The sequence below is a fragment of the Chlamydotis macqueenii genome, chromosome Z (genome assembly GCF_036417535.1).
Source record: "Chlamydotis macqueenii isolate bChlMac1 chromosome Z, bChlMac1.mat, whole genome shotgun sequence".
NCBI classification, from domain to species: Eukaryota; Metazoa; Chordata; class Aves; order Otidiformes; family Otididae; genus Chlamydotis; species Chlamydotis macqueenii.
In genome coordinates, this window is record NC_141593.1 from 76,475,857 (window position 1) to 76,501,802 (window position 25,946).

Here is a 25,946-nt window from a genome sequence, read left to right on the forward strand (position 1 = left end):
AATTATGTTAAATTTTTTAGCTGACAGTACTGTACATGTGTATGTAGCTTCGATTCCATGGGTATCCAGAACAGAAACTCCTGAAGTAGCAATGAACTGTTGAGTTTTATGATGAATATATCTCCATAATTCAATAGCTGAAGGCTATGCAATTTTACATTGAAAAAGCCTGTCGACTGACTATTATTTAAGATGTCTTGGGAAAACCTTATTTTTTAAAATGAAATATAAAACAACTGATAAAAAGGATACAGCTCAAACTATCTATTAGGTTATATGTCGCATTCTGTTTAATTATTTTATAATTTTTTTTTTTTTTTTTGAAGGAACAAAGAATTCATAATTTATGGAAGTCTTTTGGTTGGTTTTGTCAGGTTTGTTCTTGGTAAAGTTACATTCAAAAATCAAAAGGTGGAAGGACTTTCCTTGCGATGTGCCGTATCATTTTTGGGCTTTTCAGACTTTATGTTTATGATCCTAATGTATATTTACAAGACGTAAAACTGCAGAAGTCATATAAGTGATAGCTTACACTTCTATTTCAGAAAATAATAGTTCTGTTATTTTAAAATTTAAACAATTTAAACAATTTTGTTTCTCTGGTATATCATCATTAGTCTGTCTGAAGCTTTAGATGTTGCCAGTGTCCTGAAAGTCTCAATTAAATGAGACAAGTCCAGTAAGCTAGAACAGAAGGGTAATTGCTGAAGACTAAAATTAGGCCATATATTAAATACTTTTGTACCAGTGGATATTTGGTTAATTCATATTATTAATTAATAGTTGAACTGTGTAGTAGTGAACTAGTTTTCCCTCTTCCATTGTTGATTTATACTACAGTTTATCACATATGTGAGAGTGGGTTGTGCTGGGCAGCTGTATGTTCCAGGCAAGTGAAAGAAGTAGGATGGTTTAGGAGGGTATGGAAACTTGATGTTTTCTTCAGAAACTACACAAGGTATATGATACAGGATTTCTCTGCATGTACATCAAGGAGAATCTTATTTTATACATTTTTCAGAATGGTGTGGGTACCATGATTCCTTAAAATAGGAATTAGTTCAAACTGGATTATTTAAAGAACAGCGGATCAATGCATAGCTACTCTCGCTTTCGCTGAGGTGATCAGGTCCTTAGGACAGACTTTCTTCAGCATTTGCTTTCTGCAACTTCACAAACTTTCTAAAGCTGCGTATGCATTTTCCAGGTGTATATGTGCATATGTATGGGGGTGTTTATAAGCAGAGTTCAAGCTATACATCTTTAAAATTCTGCCTTTAGGAACAATTTCATCTGTCAGCACAGAAAAAAAAAAAATTCTTTTACTTGAAATATTATGAAATTCTCTATATGACAATATTTCTATTCTCTTAAAACATAAAGGGATTTATCGTGTATCTAGTGCAAGGTCAAAAAAGAGTTTTCTTTATTTTTCTGTTTTTAGAATCTGACTGTGGAAATTCCTCCGTTTAGCTGTTCAGAGAGAACAGTACCTGGTTTCCACATGTTAACTTAGAGCTGCCAGAGATTTATTCTATCTGAGGATTCTGATTAGTGTTTTCTTTTCTTTCTCCATAAATGAAAGACTGAATCTGAAAAATCCTGTCAAGCCTAGTTTCACTTCATTGTTTCTCAGTCCAAAAACTTTTATTTGTGCTGAAGAGGAATGAATTTGGCAAATATTACTAACATATGCCTTTCACTAGGATGTAGTTCAACTTCTTATTCTATCAGTATTTGTTTGAAAATTGATCCTCAGTCATACAGGAACTACATAAACTGTACCTTTGGCTTTTGGTTTTCAGCTAAATGGGAACAAGAAATACAGTTTTCATAATTACATCTCTCTGATAAAACAAGAGTTTTTCCTCCTTTGCTTTGGCATGTTTTCAAGGTAATACAGCTTAGCATTCTTATATAGAATAATCAGTGAGAATTATAAGCAAAGCCCTTCATGATTTTCAAGTAAGGAGTCCAAAAATGCCTCCTAAGAAATGACAACTTGCTTACCAAAGACCTTCAAATAATAGCTGTTTCAAATAGGAATGATAATGAGGTTTGCTGTATAAAAAGTATTGTGTATAAATGAATATAGTATTTTCCTTTTTGTGTATGCACAAGTGTTGGGAATATTTATGAGATTAAGGGGTTTTTTTCCTCTTTCTTCACCTCCTCCTTATTCAGCGTTTGCCGGAAGCAACAGTTTGATAGTGAAGCAGGGCTCAGTGGAAATACGGTACCATGTTTTTTTCCCTATCAGCTGTATCAGTTAATGACAGTAAAAACGTGCTATTACACTAACATAGCTAAATATTACTCTCTGCAGCACAATTTAGCATCTGTAGCATAGGCATAATAATATTTAGTGGTCCATGGAGGTGGTATTAGGCTTTGTTTATTATGAGCAATATTTTATACTCCATGTGGAAGAGAAGGGTCATGCCAAATTAATGGAGTTTTGAGAGATGCAGACATTTCTAGCAGCTCCCAGGAAGCAGGACAGAGTGTATCCCTTGCAGCATAGAAGTCCTTTTGCGATCGGTGGCTGTCCTATGTCCTGGTGAAGCGTGGAGAGCAGCCCCTTGCTGCTCTGGGTCTGGTGATCTCACCTCTGGCCATGCATTGGTAGAAGGAGAAGTGGGAAGGATTTCTTCCTTCTTTCTTCTCAGTCTCAAGCCCTCGCTAAACTGGGACCAACTTTACTGAAGCGCTTTGAAGTCTTTGGCTGGAATGTGCTGTCAATGTGTGGAATGTGTTATGGATGTATGGAATGTGGGCGATATTATTTTTCACTATTATTGTATACTCAAGCTGCACTTGAAAGATGTTGAATGTTGACTGGGGTAAATTCAGTTAAATATAGTGGCAAAGATCTTAGCCTGTCTTAGACACACACAGCCCCCTTGGTACTAACTAGTACAAAACTGAAAGTTGATATTAAATATTTGCAATTTTTTAATACAGTAAGCCCTTAAATTTATTGGACTAGAAAAAGTTTCTCCTAGAGGGCTTCTATTCTTATGCCATCCAAGATGTGAATAATTATACTCCTAGCTTTTAAAATGCATATTTGCAATCCATTAAAACTTTCATAAAGGAAGTTACATTTGCTTTTAGATTAAAATATTTACCCATGGAAACAGAAGTAATTTGGAGGCCTGGTGGAAGGTCAAACTCATTAGCTTAAATTTTGGAAAATGCACTGATTTAGTGCTGATAAGAAGGAACACACCACTGAATGGATTAAGCAGCTTATTTGTAGAAGAATACAGCAGTTTTCATTGGGAAAATGTGTTGCACAAAAAATCCATATACTTCCACGTGAGCGAGTGTGAGGCAGGTGCACAAATTAATGAGGTTTTTCTGACAGCCTATGGCACATGGGCAGATCTAGGGCAGGTGTTCCAATTAATGAGGAAAATATATTTGTGCATGGGGAAACATCCCTTTTTATGCTACAAAAAGCACCATGCACATGTTTCATAATGGAAGAAACTTAGGACTTCATTCACTTGAGTGGAACAACAGGCTGTTCCCTTGGGATCATGACCGCGCTGTGAAAACGAGAAAGCAAAATAACCCTGCACTGTGATGTGTTATCACATTAGCAGCTTTCCCTTGCGTCAGATAGGACAGAGGAGTTTGTCTTTCACTGCAAAGACGCAACATCTTGCCACCTCGTGCCCTTTTATGTTCTCATAGCTCCTACGTATTGTAGTGGTGAGGGCTGATGCTGTTGCTGGAAGGTAATGCATTAGTAGCTGAAAAAAAAAAAACCCAAACCTGAAGGAACTTTTCAGCTCATAAAGCTTTTATGAGCTGAAAAATGCTTGTGGGGGTGTTGTTTAACAGTGGTTGAGGGGATGCTGGAAACATAACTCCTGTCTGTACCAGGAATAATTTGCACACCTGCATTTTTTGGAGACATTTAAAAGTCTTTACTTAGTGAATATGTTTCAAAGTGCTTATTGGACCCTGGGACTCACACCAGCTCTGTCTGGTTTCTTGTCCCCTCCAGCTTTGAACAGAATGAAGTTGCAAGAACTTGTGCTTTGTAGACGTGGAATTTTATGGAAAGAGGTTACAAACCTTTGTGTTTCAACATGTAATTCTCTGACATGCATATTTCTGTCTTAGCAGTGTAAAAGGGCACGTGAAATTTGAATTAAATGCAGAATGGTAATGAGTCATAATCATAAACCTTAACAAAGAAAGCAGAATAGAGTCTTTTCAGGTCGGTTTTAGGCCTTGTCTTAAAATTCATTTATTCCTGTTGTCTTCACAGCTCCTTCTGGAGGGCTGTCCCAGATTGTCATGGCTCTCTTTAAGTGTGATTCTAATATCTAGCCTGAATTGCTTCTTGGCCAGTTTATACCCGTGTTTATTCTTGCCAGCATTGTCTTTAGCTTGAATAGGTCTTTTTTCTTCCTGACACTTATCCCTTGATACTTTTATTTCTCTGTTCAGTTATAAAGAATAACCATGTCCCCTTTCAGCCTTCATTTTGCTAACTTCTGAGGGCAATGTGTGCGTGGGAGAGTAGAAATGCGCTGGGAGCATGCTGGGAGGAAAGACGCTGGCTGTGTTTCGGAGGCTGTGGGTGTCCGGATGGTGGTATGACCAGATCAGATGATGATGTGGAGGTGCAGGAGCAGCATGCTTCCCAACACCATTGACAGGCAGCACCTCAGTTGAAACAGAGCCATCTTAAAGCATGTAGAATGTAGTCTTGTGTCTGTCTGCGCCTATACCCACATTGTTATAAGTTATTTTATTTGTGCCCACTGGCAAATATCTATCCGGACACTGTTCCTTGTAGTATACACATGTGCGCTTTGTGCAATTTTTGATATATTTCTTAACAATTATGTGTATTAATTATTGTGTTAGAGGGACTTCTGCTGGGAGTGAGGAGACCGTGTCTTTTAAGTGCTGAAAGCACCATTTATTTTTCCTCAAATGGAAAGTATATACTACAGAAGCCTATTGTTTATTTGTAGGACCTGTTTCAAATCACAGTTTATGGTAAAGGAAAGATGCTATCACTGCATTCTACTACTTTATGCAGTGACTGATAACAGGCCCAAGTGGTTGTGTATGAATAGGACTTCCCTGCTTCTGCAAGCCGTTCAGCTTTCTTAACAAATGCTTAATTATTGATTAATCTTCTCTTAAATGCTGTCATGCATTTAAGAGAAGAAGATTTCCAAATTTACCTAAACATTGTGGTGAGCAAAGTACCATTTAATTTAGAAGTACATTTCAACTTGTTATGCTTTTGGATGTGGTGTTCTGTGGCCGTGGTTTATTGATATTGTGCACCTAGACTGACCTGAGTTAATTTCTGGTGATGTTGAAGCTATAGTAAAAGTGGCCTCATGTAGGCTGAACCAACTTCTCATCTTATTAAGTGCAAAACCTTCTGTTTATTTAATAGAGGACTGGGCTTGTCTCTTTATTAACTGTAATGTTCCAGCTGACATTAAGACCATGGCAGCTGCTGCTCCTCATCAACCCTGGAGAAAGACCACATTCCCTGCTGCTCTGAGCATGTTGCAGTCAATGGACGTGGTCTTATTTCAGTGTTTTAATTAGTAATGTGGTCTTTCCTGGTAGTGTTTTGTTTTGAGCCCTGGGCTTATGTTTTCAGCTAAGAAAGAAAAACACTTAGTGGTTTTGAAACACATTTCCAAATGAAACAACTTTGTCAGTGTCCGATGGCTAGTCAAGTCATTTTCATGCCCTGAACTCCCTATGTTATTCATAAAACCTGGCACAGAGACAGGTAAATTCTCATTTTGTCTAGAGTAACTGAAGTGTTAAATGCTAAGTAACATGGGCCAGATTCTGGTATCATCTTCCCCAGTGTAATTACACCACAGTAATTCCAGTGAGGTGACTGAGAGCAGAATTGTTACGGGGACGTGAGGGTGGTAGGTTATCAAAATGTCTTCATAACATTTACAGCTTCTAGTTTATTCTATAATTAGGTGATTTTTTTCTTCAGAACAAATTTATGTCACCTATTTAACCCAAACTGATAGACCTGTTTCTTAAGTAAACTAGTTAGAATCTTTCTATATTAGAATAGTCATGTTGTATTGGTGCTATGGAGGTACCACATTTATACCATCAGGTATAAATCGTACTTAAAATCCAACAACAATGATGCCCTGTATGAAAGCAGGCTCTAATAAACAAGTAATTGTAATAAATTCAAGCTTTTTGTTCACTGCTCCTTTTTCCAAAACAAAGGAAAAAAAACAAACCAACCCCATATCCAACAGAGCTGAAACTTGATACTTAGAAAGTTTCATGAGAAGCTATGACTGTGAACTAATAAGCAATCTTTAGGCTACTATTGCTGGCTCTTCCTGAAGACTTATTATAGAACAATAATTTCTTTTTTTTTTTTTCCACATTCCTTTATAGACTTCCATAGATACAAGGAACAGTGCCCTCATATTAAATACTGTTCAGAGGATGCCTACACATTCCCTGCTGTTTTTGCATTGTTTCCAAGGAAACGTCTCAGATCTAGACATAGGGATTACACATTTCCAGCTTTCTTATAGCTCTTTGTTTATTCATGAGAGAAATGAAGGAATTTTATTCATAGGTACAGTGTAGTTTTTCATACTTTTGTTGTGAAGGAGAGGAATCCTTTTAGAAGGTTTTTTTTTTTTTATATGTGGAGAAAGTCTTAAGAAATTCTATTGCAGAAGAGATGGGCTGTATTTTACATGGAAACACAGTATGGAATAATTCTTTTTTTGAGGAAAGTGGTTTTCTGTTCCAAAGTTTTCAGAATGTATACGGATTGTGACAAATCTTAGTACTTATGATGAAGATATCCTCTTTTTTTTTGCCTCTTTCATAAAATATTATCTATATATCATTTTACTTTACATTAAATGATTTATTGGATACAGTGAAACTCTGTGTGAATACAGGATGTAATCCTGGAAATGTAAATAAAGATATTTTTATAAGTGGCTCAGAGGCTAAAGATCTTAATAGAAAATGATTCCCTTAAGGTGGGTCACTTCATAATTAGTCTGATAACAGCACTTTAAAAATATTTGTTGGCTATTCTTTCTTTTTGAGTATATAGTTGTCAGTGGTCTTTTTTTTGCAGTTATTCTTTGCACATGTTAGATTTAATGATTGAATTAATCCTTGCTAATCCAGCCAGTTCATCTTCTATTTGCCCCTTTTTGGAGATGTTTAGATGATAAATTTGATCAATAATATACATAATTCTCACTAGTGTCTTTCAAGATCCTTGTGAATTATTTCCTGGCACAAGTCAGAATGTGTTCGGAGTGTCTGCTGCATATTTTGTGTTGCCTTTGGGAACATGGAGCTGAAGTTATCTATATTTTTCTATGGAGTAATTAACACTTTTTAAAAAACAACTCAGTGAGTTGCATTAGGACTTGTCTGACCAATCCCATATTACTATATTTGCTTAAATGAGGAGAACTCAGTTTAAAAAAAGTGTATAGAAATTCCTCTTTGTTAATGGTTAGAGCTGAAATTCCTGAGGAGGAGAAATGCAGTTGGCATTTTTTTCCTAATTAGGAGCAATCTTATCTTCCAAAGATTCGTGCCTGCTGTGGTATTACTCCTGCTGCATTTCATTACTTTTTTGTTTCCCAGCATTACCTTCAAGAGTGCGTAAGAAACATTGATTTTAAACTTCTTTTAGCCATTATCTTGGATTTTTCATATAGTACCTCATCAAGTGCGAGTTGCCTAGTTTCAGTGTGAGGTTTATGGCATTACGAAAATAAATTCCTTTTATTTGATATAATTTTTTTTCCTAAAGTAACAGCAAAGAATATACCTATATGTGCACAAAGTAGCATAGTAGCATCAGGATTTTTTGTAAAATTTTATTGTGGGATTTTGTCTAAACATTTTTTCTTTTTTTTTGGAAGTGATGAGTGAAATGCATCTTGAGTTACTTACGTGTTTGCTACTTAGGCTTGTAGTGAGTTTCCAGTGCCATGTTTAGTTAAATATTACAAGCAAAATTATTGAGTCCTTTGGAAATGCTGTGTGCACGTGGTCCAACTGACAAGCAATGATGAAGACCACAGAATATATACCCTCTGGTGAAACCAGGTAGTGATAATGGGGTTGTAATAGCGAGTGACCCTGGAAAAAGCTTTTCAGTGGTCACAGTGTCTTTTGCCTCGTGCTTTATATCAGTTTATTCTGCCCACATCCAGAGCCTGTCAGGTGTGAACTAATTCTGATCAGTAGCCGTATAACCATGTTTGTATGGGATGGAGTTTGTGCTAATAGGTTTATAGTCAAAAGCCCGTGCCCTTTGCTGTGTTTTTAGTGCTGCACTAGGTTTGCCACAGCTCAGCATCTGTTTTAAGCTACAGTTGGTTGAAAACTTTTGTTCTTAAGTATTCTCCATCAAACATATCTGTGTCAAAAAAACCCAAGTGATTCTTAAAACAAATTAATATTTTTCCGAAACAAATGTTCCCTTTTTGCCAAGGGAAAAAAAAAAAAAACCTAGATGGAAAAAATTCTGCTTTTAAAAGAAAAATTAAAGCATTTCTCATTTTTATATATGCATGGTTAAAAAGAAGCTTATCCTCTGTGTGTATTGTGTGTTCTTTTCCCAGCTCCAAACAATGAAATTGTTAAATATTTACAAGTATACTAAGCTTGCTCTCAGATGAATCTTCTCCTGTTATAAGCTTATTCTACAGCATTTACTGCATCAGGCTTCCTTTTGTGCTCTGCTCTGCTATTCTATTTCATCTGCTGTTCACATGTCTTTACAGAGTTCAGGAAAGTGTGAGGATCAAAGGCACCCTAAAAGTTGTTTCAGGTAGAAATTATGTCTCAAAATACTGTTTAGTACTTATTTTTCGAAAGGCTTTCAAGCACATGGTGCTGCACTCCTTTTCCTAAAATTGTGTCTGAAAGAGAGAGTCATACTTGGGTCATTCTGTCTGCAGCAGTGGGATTTTTACAGCCTTATGTTGGTTTAACTGAGAATCTGGTTCACCCCCAGGCTGCTTTGGATGTTTAATAGCCAAAGCAAGCATGTTTATTAACCCCTATGGCTAAATTTGAAATTTTTTTCACATTTTTTTTTTCTACAAGTCAAGGGATGTTGCTAAGAATACTCCATTGAAATTGCAATTACAGAATCCACTCTGTGCCTTCTGACTGACATTTGCAAAGGACAAGACTGAGATCTATGTGCGAAAATCCATGTGTCATGTATGTAGCTGTTTATGTGCTTAATCAGACTAATTGTATATTCTAAAACATGTATTTGTATTTAAGATCTTAGGAAGTAACTGAAGTTACTACTGGTAGTGCTGTAGTAGCTCTTGTTATTTTGCACAAGCAGATGGGTCTAGGACACAGGTGATTTGCCCCGCAATGGACTATTCCAGCAAAGCTTTGTTCGTGTTTCAATGAAGAAAACTGAAGCTTAAAAAAAGATTTGCCATGACAGAATGAGTGTATGTTGCCACATGATTAATAGCTCTAAATTTCTCCCCAAAAGGAGCAGGGATCGCAGCCAAAGAGTGTATCTAATCAGCCATGATTTTGAGTGCTGGCTGCACAACCAGTGGGCTTGTGGAGATGTTAAATTAAAAGTGTGCTTATGAAGTACTTGAAAGATGCTTGGAAAATTGTAGGGGATAAAATATCAGAAAAACATCATGCTAAGTGGCAGTACAGATACTTAAACTTCTCCAGATATCTGTAAAAAGTGTGTTGTGAGGTAGATCAGGTGGGGTAATCACCATAATCATAACTTTAGTTCTTTGAACAGAGTTATTCAGAATGAAGCAGTTTTACATAGAGAGAATCCTCCTGAAAATGTATGCTTGTACTTTTATCTATCTTTCTTTTCCTTCCTTCCTTCTGTCCCTTCTTTCTTCTTTTACTTCTGTCTTCCATTCTTTCTTTTTCTTTCTTTTTCTTTTTCTCTCTCTCTTTCTCTCTTTTACTCTCTTTATCTCTTTCTCTCTTTCTTTCTTTTCTTATAAATACACAGCCACATATATAAAGAGCTTGAACATCAGAATATTTTCTGGTTTTATTTTTGACACATAAAATTCCTCCTTTGAGACATATTACTTTGATTAAGAAAGTAAAATTTAGCACATGCCTACTATGTAAACCAACTTTCATTACTCCTGCACTAGTATGATATGATCATAATTTTTTTCCAGAACTGCCACATTAAGGACTATACTGTAAGTTTGCTCCTAAAGCCAAATATTGTTGACATTACTGGAGAAAGAGACAGGGAAGGAACATTCATTACAGGCCATTTCACATCTGAGCAGCTACAGAAGCAGTGGAATGGTGAACATCTGCTTTGACATTGTAACTGTAGTATTTTGACTTCTGCCCCAAATTTTTCTTGTGATAAGTAATTTTTTTTTGTTCTTCTGGGAGGGAACACTCTCTTCCCATGTTAGTAGAGCCAGAACTGGTTCCTTCTTGTTCAGTCTGTGTAATGGCAGGAGCATTTGAGTTTGCCCCGGTGTAACGTGGAGTAAGCCTATCCAAGAGATGGTGGTGACGTGGGCTAGGAAAGGCCAAGACCCATTGATATGTCACTGTTTCCACCTCAGTCATGGAATACCACACATGAGGTCAAGGCAGAAGTTGGTTTGGTGAGCAGTTGTTTTCCTTCCCAGCCAGGTCTTCTGTTTACCACCTGACCTGGTGACTTGTCCTGTGGAGTTGGGCTTTTCTATATATGTAGCCAGACAGACCAGCTAATCCAGATACCGTGTGACTGCACAGTCTGACTTTTTCCTTTGTTTAGGATTTCAGCTGGAGCAAATGATTTATTACTTGCCAGTTGTTTGGTTTTGGGTTGTTTAGCCCTGCAGAGTTTTAGAATTGTCTTCTCTGTAGGCAGTAAGTAAAATGTTGTCATTGGAAGGATGCTTGTGTCAGGGACCGCTCAGGAGGAGACACTGCTGGCTGGAGCGTCGTTTTGTTAATGACATGTTGCAGTAGAAAGGAAGTGGGAATAGTTCTTAGAATACTGTTTGACAAATATTCAATCATTATCCAGGGAACTGTATCCTGCGCTTGGTGGCACTTAGACTTGACACTGCAAGGCTGCCATTTTTAACAACTTGACATTTTACTCAATATGTTTTTTCTTAACAAGTTTACTGCTGCGTCAGGGGAGGAACACAGGAAGTAATGAGGCTGAAGGAAACACCAGAGATTGCCAGAAGGCTTCACGATATGCTTTTATAATAAAATGGTTCCTTTATTTCTGACATGGTTTTTGCATCATCATGTCTATTACTTGAAAACTTGGCAGGGGTGTTTAAGCACAGACATGCAGGCCAGAGCCCTGTGCAAAACAGATGTCCACAGAAGCGACATCCACTTTCCACAGGTGTTTCTGGTCATAGCCAGCAACTCTGTCAAGATGGAGCTTGAGGGAATGGTATAGCTGTAAAAAGGCTGCAGTTTAGGAACATGCCAGCGACTGCTACTCAGCTTTTCAACAGGGTTATGTCTTGCGTGGAAACAGAGATACTCAGATATGGTAAAGCAGACTGGATAACTGAATTTGAGTAGGCAAGACTGACCACCCACCTTGAATGACTTTCAACTCCTACCCAGCCAGCTGTTCAAAAATTATTCTTTTCAAATATTTTCTTCCAGAAATTTACTTGAGTAGTTGAGATTTTTGTGCAATGTCCATTTACATGTGATTACATCTTTTTTTTACTGCTGATAGGATTTAAAAAGTGCAAACTTCTCTTTTGACTGTCAGAGGGAAAACAAAAGATAAATTTTACTAAAATTTAGAAGGTAAGAAAATAAACTTATTGAAATGTGCCCTACATCCTTAAGCATTTCTAAAGGCAGCCAAAATCAACAAAACTTTTAGAAATATATATCCAGCTGGGGAACATTTTAAACTGAACTAAATAAAACCTTTTGTTTATTTAGACTGAACAGTAATCAAGAACTAGATTTTACTATACCTCATCATACATACTACTCATGTTAATGTGAGGTAGAAGGAATAAAATAATAAAAAATTTAATTATTTCTGGACCTTTCTTAGTTGTCTTTTACTTAGGTGTGTATAATAGTAGCCATGTTTCTTTAACACTTCAGACCAGCTCCTTGGCAGTATTCCCACCTTTTCCTGATGAAATGGATGGGGTATGCCTGAAGCACTGTTGCACTTTGACCGTGCTTAGGTAGGTTAATGATATTACAAGATGGCACAAGTTAGAGAAATTGCATGTACTGAAGGCTGACACTTGGAATTTTCCTTCAGCAGGAAACATCTGTATTTCAAAATCTTATTTCTTTTGAAATGAGATGAAAAGAACAATTTTAAAAATCCCTTTTCTATGAAACAAAATGGCCCAAAAGATGTTATCAGACTGTTTTATTTCTGAAAAATTGAAGCTTTCTCTTCCAATTTAAATGCAATATTTCAAGGGGGGGGGGGGAAACCCCAAAACCTAAATACAAGGGTTTTGACACAAACAAAAAAAAAAAATTTTTTTTTGTTTTTATGGAGGCAGTCTTGTCAGATCGTTTCAGCACTTCTTCAGTATACTTTTAAAACAAAATATATTCAATCAGACTGACACATTCCTGTGGAATTGATTGAGTTTTGTTTTCCTGGAAGATTTTCAGCAAGCCATAGCCACAAAACTGCTTGAATCCACCCAGACTGCAGATCTGGCAGAGTTGTGGTTCAGGGGAGTAAATATATGACATAAAGCTATTTAAGTCTATCTTCATGCTAGATCCTCTCCCAAGCCTAGATACGAGGCTTCACTGGACTTTGAGAGGGATTAAATAAACCATTTTGAACCTCTTCTACTTTGTGGACTCCTAAATATTTTCCAGATGAATTGGAGACACCTGTTGACTGAATTTAAGTCTACTGACTGTAGACTCGCTCTTGTTAGGTCACCTTTGCCAACCTGTCATGAGTGCCAAATGTGCACGGATGTTGGAATAACACATTAAAGCCATTCATTTAGGCTATTCAGAGAGTCTTGATCAAACATGGGGTGTATGTTTCCTGAATTATTCTGTGTACTATCTGTTTGGATCTGCTTTTCACAGCAGCTTCAATCTGCAGAAAATTCTGTGGATGTACAAAAATGAGGAAGATAACGATTCATGCATTTGCCTTTGGTCCTCATTGCCATCAGTGTGCTTTTCATAGTGTATTTTTGCAATCTGTTCCTGCAATGACTTTCTAAGAATAATGTTTTTTGAACAAGTAAGGATCTGATCAATACGTATTATGATGCTTAAGACGTCTGACTTGAGTCTTGAATTGGTGGTTGATGCCCCATCCCTGGAAACATTTAGGGCCAGGTTGGATGAGGTTCTGAGCAACCTGGTCTGGGTGAAGGAGTCCCTGCTTCTTGCAGGGAGGTTGGACTAGATGACCTTTAAAAGTCCCTTCCAACCCTAACAATTCTATGATTTTATGATTCTAATTTCACAGCCTACGTAAGCTGATGGTCTGTTCTTCCATGATGAGCTGAACCGTTGTGCTACCTGCTAGGTATTAGATATTTTGCTTGTCCCCTGGTCCTAGTCACAGACACCTCTGACCTTGATCTCAGAGCATCGGATGAGTTGGAGGTGATGTTTAAAGCTGTTACCAGAGAGTGCAAGTTTATTGTTACGTGTGAAGTGAGTCTCCTGCAGGAGGTGATGACTCTGGTACTGTGCGTACCAAATGTAGTAAAGAAGAGGAGGCATATAAAAATAAATTTAGAGTACATATCTTTGGGAAAGAACCAAGATGACTTAACATGGAAACATAGTTAACAAGTATGCACAGGGGGAAAAGCCCCTAGATTTTCTCAATTTTAATCTCAAATTGAATTGTTTACTGCTTTTCTCTCTAAGACAAATGTTTTTTGTTTTCATTGCAAGTTACTGCGTTACCTTTTTCACAGTTGTCGAATGTTACATTTGCAGAAATTTGGTACAAAAACCCATATACAATATTTTAATGACATTTTAGTCATACTGTGATCTAAATTCACTCTGATGTAATTCTACTGAAGCCAAACCCAAAATTTTCTGGTTATCAAGTGCAGGAGGAAATTTGACTAATGCGAACTATTTTGTTTTTTTTTATGCTAACCTGCCATATGGTTATGGGTTCTTAGTAGTGAACCTTTTGGAGTTTGTGATGGTGTCACATTATGCAATGAAACACATGTTTTCGAAACAAACAGTCTGAAAGGTTTTTGGTCTTCTTTTTAAATTATTTTTTTTTTCTTTTTAGCTCTATTCTAATCAAAATGTAGGGCCTGATTCAAAGTCTACAGAACATTTAATGATTTTTTTTTTCTGTGAATTTAATGGATTTATCAGACCTGTAGTCATTCTACGAAAGAACACTATTATCTCACAAACAACTCAATATGTTGCTCTGAAGCAAAAAATGGAGAAATTGCAGGAATCTATAGGTGAAATTCTGTTAACTGCATGATGCCAGATTAGATGCTAACAGTCATATTTTGAATGAGACTTCACAAAACCGTGCTAAATCTGTAAGTATTCTGAATGAAATATTCTGTTGGTTTTTTTTTTTTTAAGTTTGGAAAACATCAGAATCTGTTGTTTATTTAATTCTCTATTAATTATTCTTCAGCTACTTAGAAGTTTTGTGAGAGAGAAAATGCTTTTTACTGCCTGCTGCCTCAAAAATGATCTTGGAAAAGCACTTTGGTAGAACATGAAAACTCTTCTCAAGAAAATATGTTACTACAGCTTACCCATGTTTTGGATGTGCAGAAATTAGTTTGTCCATCAGTAACATGGAGGCAACTTTTATATTTGATCCAGTGAAAAATTAATGTGGGTTTAGAATCAGTTGTCACTGGGAGGGTTGTAATGGAAATTAATGGCACCTCAGTCGGTTGCTTTGTGGTTATACATGATAGCAGTCAACTCCCTTTGGGGCTAAAAACACCCTGTAGCCAGAGCAATTTCCATTCCTTAAGCGTAGTTGACTGTTACTGAGATAGTTGCCTATTTCATGTAGTAATTTAAAATATCTAGACGTATTAAATAGATCAAGAAACACTCCAGGCTTCATATGCAGTCATCTACCTACCTATTCCATCTCTATTTCAGTGCATACCTCATCACTGTCCTCAGTAAAAGGATTTACTGATAAATTTCCTCTAGGATTTTGGATTGTCAGTCTGAACTGACAACCCTGTTTTACTACTTTTTTAGCTACTTGGTTTTACTTTTTTTTTTTTCTTGGAGTCATAGTAACAAAGCACCTCTTTGAACCAGTGCTTCTTTTGGCTTGTCTGCCATGATAACGTGTGAACTATTGACGAACATATTTAGAAGCCAAACTCCTTTCCTTTAAAATCCTCATTTTGTCTCTGATTAACAGTCTCAGGTCTGTAGCTGGAATGGACATGGGCATAAATAGGAGGAACAGACGTCAGCTGCATCTAGCCAGTTTAAAACTATTGCGAGTGTTCATCTATCTACTCTAAGGGCCTAACAAACCAGTTTAACAGATAAGACTTTTACCTCCCGTGTATTTTATGGTAGCACTTAGGTTTTCATCCTAGAGTCTTGCTTATTCTTAGAGGTCAAGGTTATATGTTACATGCGCTATATTGTTACATAGATTATTGAGCAGCTCTGAGATTTAAGAGAATTTTCCATAGTTGTTAACCCAAAGCATTGGCAACTTGATTGCTAACACTGCTAATCAAAGCTCTAGAAATGAGAAGAAATTCTAATTAAAAACTGGATTCTTTACTGTTTTCTTAAAAGCTGTTTATTTTTTTCTTGGAAAAAAAAAAAATGAAACAGAACCGCTTAGTATTTAATGAAAGAGCCTTCTGAAAGCTTATTACTGGAATATCATACCTTCAGCAAAGGTTCTTTCATGTGGCTCTTTGTGGCATGTGAGATCTTGAAAAAGCTAACAAAGTAAAAGTAAGGTCTGATAGAGATCTTTGCCTATGTAAGAATTTGTATATGTCTTCTAGGCGAATTTGAAACAGATGTTGTTCATTAAATTTATTACCTACCATAAATGATTTAGCATGAGCTAGTAATTTGAGGGACTCCCAGGTGTGTGCTGCTACAAAAGTAATACACTGGTCAGAACTTGTTAGTCAGGGTACCCTCCTACAAATTACAACCTATCCAGTCCCATCCAGGTTTTATAATGTTTTTAAATGTATAGTTCTGTGCAAAAGCACGCTATGTGCTTTGTGCACCCAATCCTAACAGCTGCCTGTGAAATCATAATTATCCTTACGCCACATTAGCCTATGCACCAGGTTTTTATACCTATTCCTTCTTAAGCTGTGCACGCAGTACAAGCCATCTTTCTGGCCCATGCACGTTTCTAGATGTGGTTCTATGGATCTGTATGTTGATGTAGTTATTTTATAGTGAATTTACTGAGAATTGGAAACTCTCAAAGCTCGCTGGCAGCTTTGACTTGCCATTCCCCTTTCAGTTATTAAATTCCCATGTGTTTTTGCATTCACAGTTTTGAACAGAAGGTGTACAATTCTGTGTCAGTTAGAGCTTCTGCTTTTATGAAAATATGATTCCTCAGTATGATTAGCCTTGCTGTTTGCTAAAATTTGTGGGTTCTGAAAGTCATATTATTAAACATGCTTCTGCACAGCAAATTGCAAATCTTGGACAAATAACTAAATTCTTACTTTTCTGCTTGAACAAAATTTAGAAGGAAAATCTGGGGAGACTCAGATAAATGGCTGCAGAAGCTATATTCTTCTCTGGCATCGGACAGCCTCTGTAAATATTTCTAACCTACCGGAGGAAGCAACAGGGATAAATTCTTTCTTTACAGGCATTGCATAAAACAACTCTCAACAAGCACATGCAAGGGACAGAGAAGGAGTTTCGATTCTGTAGTCATCTAATAGAGCATAGAGTTGTAATGCAAAGTAAACAGCAGGCTTCATTGGGCCAATATAGAATAGCCAGGCAGATATGAGGTTAAAAACAACCTTTTTTTTTTTTGTTGCGCTGGGAACACTGAGCTTAGTGCTGTACGAAGTGAATATTTTAGTGAAAATACAGAATGCTGAGGGTGATTTATTCTCTGTAAGGCTGTCATGGATCCTAATTTTTCCCAAGTTGGTTAACAATTATATCAAAGCCTCAGATTCAGGGCACCTTATTATGTGTTCTTGGTAAAACAGACCTGAAGTTGCCATTTGCTCTTCGGCTGGAGGTTTAGGAAAATGAAGATTCAGTAATACCTCATGAGTTTAGCTGTAAACACAGTGAGTGAGATATTAGAACATAAATTCTTGGTAGGGTTGCAATCACCTTTTCAAGACCCACCTTGCAGTCAATTTGCACACACAAAACGCCTCAAGCCAAAGAATCACAAGCCTTTCACAGTGCCCTGTGTCAGTTTAATATGATTCAATACATTACTTTCCAGAATGATCGCCTGATTACTCTGTCTCTGAGGGCTCAGTAGCCACAGATGTTAAATGATGTTCATATGGAGAGGAATTACTTCAAACTAATGAAATACTTTACCTGTCAGGTTCTAATTTTTTTATGTAATGTAAATAGTTTTAACGAGGAAGATTGACTTTAAAGGTGCACTCTGTCTTATACTGGGTATGCCAGAATACCTGCAAATATTCTTTGGGGAGCAATCATTACTGACGATGCTGTAAAGCAGGAGTCTTGTATGTTGGTTCCGATCCTCTGCTGGCAGATGGCTACACCAGTTTATATCAGCAAACAGTAATTTTGCTTTGGAAAAAAAAGGGTTGCAAACATGGACTCAGAAGAAAGACACATTCATGGAATAAGATTTCAGCACAAAGTTGCTGCCTTCAAGTTAGTTAACAAAGCCTGAAATGTGACTTTTTTTTCTGAGTCTGTTATATCTCCTTTTTTTTTCCTTTTTTTTCTTTTTTTTTTAAATGATGGTAGCATCTATGGTGTGGAATAGGAGGTTTGAAGTAACGTTTGTGCTGAGAGGAAACATTTTAAAAGTATATATGGGGTTTAACATCATAAATCTTAGAGGAATTAATGAGGGCTTTTGCAGCTAAAACCTTTTCTACTTAGAACTTCCTTCCTCCTCTGTATCTGCTTGGCCACCTAGAAAAAAAAATTGAGAGGTTTGTGATCTGTGGAAATGTGTAAATAATTCAAAGTAGGCAGTATAGCAGAAGAAAATAGCTGGACTTTACTCATGTTACTGTCTGAACGGTGATTGATTTTTGAATCTGGAATATTTTTTCTTATTTGCTTCATAATGCTTTATAATGCCAAACAGGAACAAATTTGTAAAATGAGATTGACTTTACTGGCCTAGAGTCCAAGTGTAAAGAATAGAGCAATTGATGTAGTTTTTTATGGTGATCCTAGTAATTTGAATTACTCTATGCTGGGAATAAATGGAGTTGCAGAGGCATGTTCTATATGTACTGTTTCATTTTAGACTTTGCCTTACTTAGCTTTGTCTAAGTTTAATTTTTGTTAAAAGTCAGCTAGTGTCTTAAATCCATGGAAGCAGTTGCTGCAGGTTGGCACCAGGGTCTTTTGGACTAAAAATAATTTTCATCTTGTTCATTTCTTATCTTTGCTGAATTGTGTGTGATAAGTTAGCTCAGGTGTGGATTTGGGACTACGCACGCATGGCAATCGACAGCATTACATAATCAATGTGTTCAATATACACAAGATCTTCAACTAGAAGTCAAATACTGCGGCAGCTTTTATCTGTGTCAATAGAAGAATACATTGGATTTGCTATGTTTCATTTTGAATTTCTTTGTTATTTTTTTTTTCCTCTGGTGGATTGCTTGTACTTCATCTGTCTACTATAATACGCAACCATTGCTGTCACTTAGGGATTATGAAAAGCTCTCTTTTTTTTGCAGATCATCCGCTGAATGAATTTTTGGATCTGTTCAATCGCCACATGCTTCCTCATACAATAGATGAACCTCATATTGATGCAGAATCAGCTCAGACTGAACCCTGTACTTCAGACTCGGTGCAGGATTCGTCTGAATATATACTATTGGATCCTTTCTTTCCAAACCTTATAGATTTTGAAGAAGAAGAAGACTGTGAAAATACTACTGATGTTACAACTCCTCCAGCTTTGCAATTCATCAACGGAAAGCAACAAGTTACTAGTGCACCTAAGAGCACAAAAGCTGAGGAAGCAAGAAGTGACCAAATTGAAAGCGTTGCACATTCCAAAAATGTAACCTTTTCTCAAATCAATGAAACAAACACATTTATAATACCTGAAACTGAAGCTTCTGGTACTGTGCAACCAAGCAAAGCTGGAGAAGTAAAAGGGGCGTTAGAAGTTACACAACCGACAGCAGATGTTGCAATGTTAGAACCTGTTTATAGTGGTGAGTCAGAAGTTGCCACAACAGATAAATCAATAGCTGTTACTTCTTCATATGAGCAGTCTCTGCAAAAAAATAAAGAGACCGTAACATGGCATGGAACTGAGGAAAACTCTACTAACAGTACAAAAAACTTGCTTTTGATTACCAGCGAATCTTCTGGAGATGGCTCCACCGAATCTGATTTATCCAGTTCTGTCTTCTCAGAAATTGTGACAATGTCAAGAAAGGAAGATGATGAAAAAAATTATGGTATAACTTCTGCTCCTGATGCATTTACTGTGGAAAGTTCTGCTGCAACTGCTTCTCTGGATGCAGTTTTTAATACTGCTGCTGTAGGCATAGGTGTGAAAGACCTTATTCCAGAAGAGGCAACCCCTGCTCCAGGAGATCAATATAAATCAACTATTAAACTTCATGCAAATTCCCTTGTTGAAAATCTTCTGGAAAAAAGTAGTCATACAGCCAAGCCTGAGACAAGTACTTCTTTTATAGTTCTAGAAGGCTCTGGAGATGTAGAAGAGGACATCACTATAACTTCAGCCATGACAAGAGAAACAGCAGTAACAGAAACCCTTTCAATGCAAGATATTTCTTTGGACTCTGGCACAGTACTGCCAACAGAAATTTCTGTAACTGTTTCAGGAATCACCTCTGCTTTGCCCAGCCAAATAAGCGCTCTTTCCTCTGCATTTGATCAAAGTTCAGAAGTAACTGTTGCCACCAATTCTGTGTCTGAGTTTACTATGGAAAAAGTAGTTGACAGCTCTTTTGTAACGGAAAAGAATATTGAAGAAGAAAAAGAAATACAGACCACAGCTTATTCAAGTCAGGAAAATTTGGCTACTGCTGCAGAGGGAAATTCGGAGTTGAATGAACTTGAGACCACTGCTAGCGAAGTCAGAACTGTAAGTCAAGAGCCCACCCTGCTCAGAAAAACAGTACCAACAACAGATACCATAAGTTCTGAAACCAAAAAGGCCACGACTGTTCCTCACTTGAGAGAGAAGAAGCTTTTTATAAGTGAAGGATCAGCAGAAGAACCAGCAGACATATTTTCAGGGGTTCCCACAAGAAAAGTGGTAAGTACTGACTTCCCGTTTATTGATCCAGGTTCTGGAGACATAGACATTACCATTGAGACTGCTACTTTGACTTCAGTTCCATTAAGGCCTGTCACTGAAACACAAACAGAAAAGTATGAAGGAGAAGTTTACAGCATAGATGATGCTTCACTGAAGAATGCAACAACAGAATATGGAGAAGATGCATCAGCAATATCAGTTTCAAGTACTGGGTCAGATGGCTTGACAAAGGATTCTGAAGTAGCAAGCCCGATGTCCCAGGATATGTTTAGTACACCAAACCCAGGAGAACAAACCCAGGGAACAGAACCAACTTACACAGCTCCTTCTGAAGTAAAATCTAGTCCTAGTTCTAGAAAAGAGATGATATCTCATGTTGCACCAGAAGTTACAACTGAGGATTTTAAAACAAGCGAAGTCACATCACCTCCAGAGTCAGTGGTTAGTAACAGCCCTCACAACATCATGATGACACATGGTACTGGCAGTATAAAAGCAGTAGCTGAATCTACAGAAAGCAAAAATGGAAAAGTTAGTTCTTCAACTGTCTCATTAGGCAAAATTCTTTTAATTGAGCATGGCTCTGGAGAAGAATTCAAAGGTGACAGCAGCACCACAAAACTAATGTCTAATGGACCTACTGAAGAAATACTTGGAAGCACTTTCTCATTTAGTGATCAAGGCTCTGGAGAAGCAGACTCATTCATTGAATCATTTCCAAAACCAGCAGTTTCACCCACTGGAGCACCAGAAACGCAAGAGGAGCATGACAAAAAAGTTGTCAGCCCACCATCTGTGGATCACACCTTCACTACCAAACCTGATGAGCTTGTCACAAATACTGAACATGAAGTAACCACAGTGGGAACTGTAACTGACATGAGAACGGAAGAGAAAACAATTGATGAACTTACAGTGAGAGCTTTTACTACAAAGATTCCTTTGGTGGAAGATTTACATTCTGGGGAAGAAAGTCAAAGGGAAATTTCACCAAAAGTTATAGAATCTTCTGAAGAAACAACAACAGACCCATTCTTCAAAAGTACCCAGGCTAACCAAGAACATCTAGGATTTTTAAGTGTTCCAACTGTCAGTCCATTTTCAGAAGAAAAGGAATTAGAAACTGAATCTGTAAAAAAAATACCTTTGCCATTTAATGATGATGGAGTAACTGAGCCTGTAAAGACTGAAAGGAAATATATAAGCTCTCCAGTTATAGACATAGAGCAAGATGAGGAGCTGATACCAAAAATTTTCCCTACAAAAGATATTCCTGGATCATTTCTGACACCTAAAGAAGAAAAGCTGACAAATAATGAGCTCGTGGGTGATCCATTATTTTCAGGACAAGGATCAGGAGATGACCTTGCTATTATTCCTTCTGTAGTGCCATTGTCTGTTAAAGAAATAATGAGTACTTCAAGTCCTCAGACTTCTCATCCTGTAAACATGAGACCCAAACTTTTAACCGACAAGACACAAGACTTCGAAAGAGGAATCCCTGAATCAAATGCTGAAGTTAATGAAGAAGTTACAAGTGCTGTGAATGAGCTGCCGTCACAAATAGAAGACCAGTTCCCCAGCTCAGTGACCACCAGTTCCCCAGCTTTAACAGAAGAGAGTTCCAAGAGCTTCAGCTCTAAAGAGATTAAAGAGATGACACATTATTTCGTTACGCTTGAAGAATCTCACAATAAGGAAACTAACTATAGGAGAGGAGAAAATGAAACAGATAGGACAACAGCTACTTCTAGAGCTGTTTCTCAAGAGGAAGCTTCACATTTGCTGATTAAAGGTGGCATAACTCCTGTTTCTGTAATACTGAGTGGAACTCCTAGTCTTGAAACAGAAGAATCACTTGTAACGTCAACAACGAAAATGCCAGGCAGGGTATTACCTGAAAGCTCTGGGGAAGGATCTGGCTGGGTCGCTGTTTTGGATTCATCTTCTCCTGATATGTTTACTCATTTGTCAGTACCTCCTGTGTCAAAAGTAAAACTAAATGCTTCATCTAGTTTTCCTGGGGGAGTTTATTCTGAAGTTAAAACAACAGAGGCACCAATAGATGGATCACAGACTGTGACCACAGGACCAGCATCCCCTTTTACAGACGAAAAAGAGATTGTGGCAAATCCATCTGCTGTTCAACCAAAGACAGCTACATCAGAAGAACTAACAAGTGATATTGGGATATATGAGAAAGTTATTCCCATGATTGATGATAACAGAAGTGTTATATTGAACGTTTCTGTTTATGGTGATATTACATTAATTGAAGAACGACTTCAAATCCCATCAGAAGAAACAGCTATTATAGACATGGATGACTCAAAATCAATGCCTGAAGATATAATAAGTGTTCAGACAATGCCAAATCCTGTCATACGATCAACATATGGTGATGAGGATAGCCTGACATCTGAACGGGGGAATTACGATTCAACACCTAGATTTTCCATAACCAAAGAGAAGATACTTGGACCTGGTGATAGTCTTTCTTTTACTACTTCCAGCCAGCCAAGTCGTGAATCAGTAACAGCTGGGCATGGGCCAAAATCAGATGACAAGGATTTGGGTTCAGGGAATGCCATGAAGTTTGCAACAGAAACTCTCATCACTACCAAACTCTTTGAACTGGGCATTTTCCTTCCAACAGTACCATCACTGGTGAGCCCTCATGGGCCTTATGAGTCTAAACATGTGACAAGCACAACGGAAGACACCTACAAACTGAATACTCAAGAAAACAACCGAGTAATAGCAGATCAAAGTGAAACCATCTCTGTCTCTGGCTTTTCTGGAATGGGCCAAGAAGAACTGGATGATAAGCAGACTGTGGTTCCTTCTCTTACACCAGTTTTAACTACTGAAACAGAAGAGGCTTTGACCACAGACATACTTGATGGAAGTATTGCAACCACACAGCGTACATTCCAACTGACAACTGTATCATCTAGCAAGAATGAAGAAAAGCAACCTACAGTATACACAAACATAAAATCAGCATCAGCAGAGTATGAAGAAACAGATTCGGTGAGCTTTTATTCTGTACCTCAAACTCCTAAATCCTCAGTAACTGTTCAGTTAGTTAATGGAGTATCTGAGTATCCCGAGGTAATAATTCCAAGTACGTCATCATCAAAGGATTTGGATCAGTCTGACCCTTCATCAGAAGGAACCTTCAAAGAGGTTAGTTCTGATATTGCGGCGACGTATAAACCACCCACTACAGACCTTCTCAACAGAACAGAGTCTTCTCTGGTGGAGTTTTCTCCCAAGCCTGTTTCAGAAAGCACAGCTACTGAAAGTACTCCTCACTTTAATGGGCTTGTAACAGACAGGACAGAGGAGACAGAAACCTCTGTGACTGATTTGGCTGTAGAGGAAGAAGCTACTGTTTCTGGAGCTTCTCCATCAATACATGTCTTACCTACTGCTTTTCTGAATTTTGGAGAAAGAGTGAGTACGGATGTTCTGGAAGTTAGCACAATAGAAGTTGAAGCTTCCTCAGAGAGAATGAACAACACCCATCAAGAAGATGACAGGAGTACTGAGAGAGAGATATGGATTTCTACCACACCTGTTTCAGATTCATTCAGTAGTATTGAAAGTGAAGTATCTAAGCCTGACCAGGAAGCAGTTACAATGCTAGCTTCATCTTCACAACCTTTGGATAGAAGCACAGAAACACAATCATCAGCTTTGTTTGGTCTAGGGGAGATCACAACAATTTCTTCTAACATTGCAACAAACAGCACTGCCCCTGGAAGCAGTCTTTATCAAAACGAGCAGTCAACGATAAGCTCTGAGGAACCAAATACCATTGAACTTGTAACTTCATCATTTTCCCTTCCGGAAGTCACTAATGGATCAGATTTCCTGATTGGCACCAGTGTGGGTTCAGTTGAAGGCACAGCAGTGCAAATTCCAGGTAACTTCCCAATATGATCACTGTTGTATATGTTTGTTATGATACTTGTAAATGTGTGTCTTAAATCTGATAAGAGGTATGACAATCAGAGCACCGTGTGAAATCACAACAGAACTCGTGAGCCTCAAGCTTTTAGACCATCATGATTGCAACCCCTACAAAGTGAAGTAGGATGGGGGTACCGAAACTCAAACTCAGTGACTTTTCCTGAGTGTTTGCATCATCGACCTCTGGATCAGACATGAGATGACCAGCCAGTTCTAAGAGACAGGAAGGTAACATTGATTGTGGTAGAGAATTCAGCTGTAATTATTTTATTTTCCAATTTCTAGCAGATAATTTCGTCTGATGGCTTTTCTGTGTTAGCATGATATGCTTGTACAGTTGGTTTATAGGTAGGGTTGGTTTACATCATCTTCTTGTTGACTTAAAGAACAGATCTAGTGTGCATTTTAGGAACAGAATTTTCTGTGAAAATTAACTTCTCTTAGCCTACAAGATAACTTTCCAGACAAAAGAAAACAGAGACTTAATGTTTTTAGCCTGTTTGTGGCTTTAACTGGTTGATACAGTCTCTTATAAATTACATATCTTTTTGCTAGATGCTATTTGCCACAGTATTTTGTTTTATGTAATGGTTATTACGCAGCATTTAATCAAATACACAGATGATACAGGGAGGATCAGTATGAGTAGAGTTGCTGCAATTCATATTTTATCTAGATATAGCTGAGGAAAAAACTGAACTGTCTTAATTTTTTAGGGTTTTCTATTATTTTTCCTCAAATAATCCATGTAGTTGTCGATTTGAAAATGTTTGCTGGGAAAATATCCAGTCCATAGAAGGACAGACAGTAAACACACAATAAACATAGTTAGGTGCTTAACGTAGCCCTACATTCGGGACCTTCAGGGAAGCAGTCCTAAAACAAGCACCCTATTTTATGGAGTCGATCAGATTCTTTCCAAAGCCTACAAAGCAAGATCCTGCCCACTTAATTATGATTCAGAACTTATGTAAAGGGGATTTTTTTTTCTAGAAGCTTTCAGCTGAACCTTCTGCTTTCTAGTAACTAGATCGGAAATCTGGTACTTTAAGAAGACTGCTTCTTTGAATGTCTAAATTACAAGGGTAAAATACATGTTACTTATTTTTTATTTCATAAAACATGGTCAGATTGTCTTGGAAAAACATAACCAAAAATCTAAACTTTTCTCATGTCTCTGAATTAACTTAGGTTACAGAACTCTCATACCCATTCAGTAAGTTTTCAAAGCCAGGGCTTTCTGGAATCCCAGAAGGATTGTCTTAAAGATTTTGCTCTAACTCAGAGAAGCTAATGCTTACAAATGGTTATCTAGTGCTTACTTGTTTGTGTGAGTGATTGTTCCTAGGCATTAAATCAAATGCAAATACCTAGGTATGTAAAGTCAGTTGAAATAAACATCACTAGAAGGCATAAAGCTCTGCAAGGAAAAGCTATTTAAATG

At 37.4% G+C, this 25,946-nt stretch overlaps 1 protein-coding gene across 1 annotated transcript in view; it reads left to right on the forward strand.

Moving 5' to 3' along the window:
* Positions 1 to 25,946, forward strand: part of VCAN (versican) — a 113,522-nt gene that overhangs the window by 57,760 nt on the left and 29,816 nt on the right. The window contains exon 8 of the mRNA XM_086770269.1: positions 18,954 to 24,455. Within this exon, the coding sequence (XP_086626395.1) occupies positions 18,954 to 24,455 (5,502 nt within the window). The remainder of the gene's footprint in view (positions 1 to 18,953; positions 24,456 to 25,946) is intronic.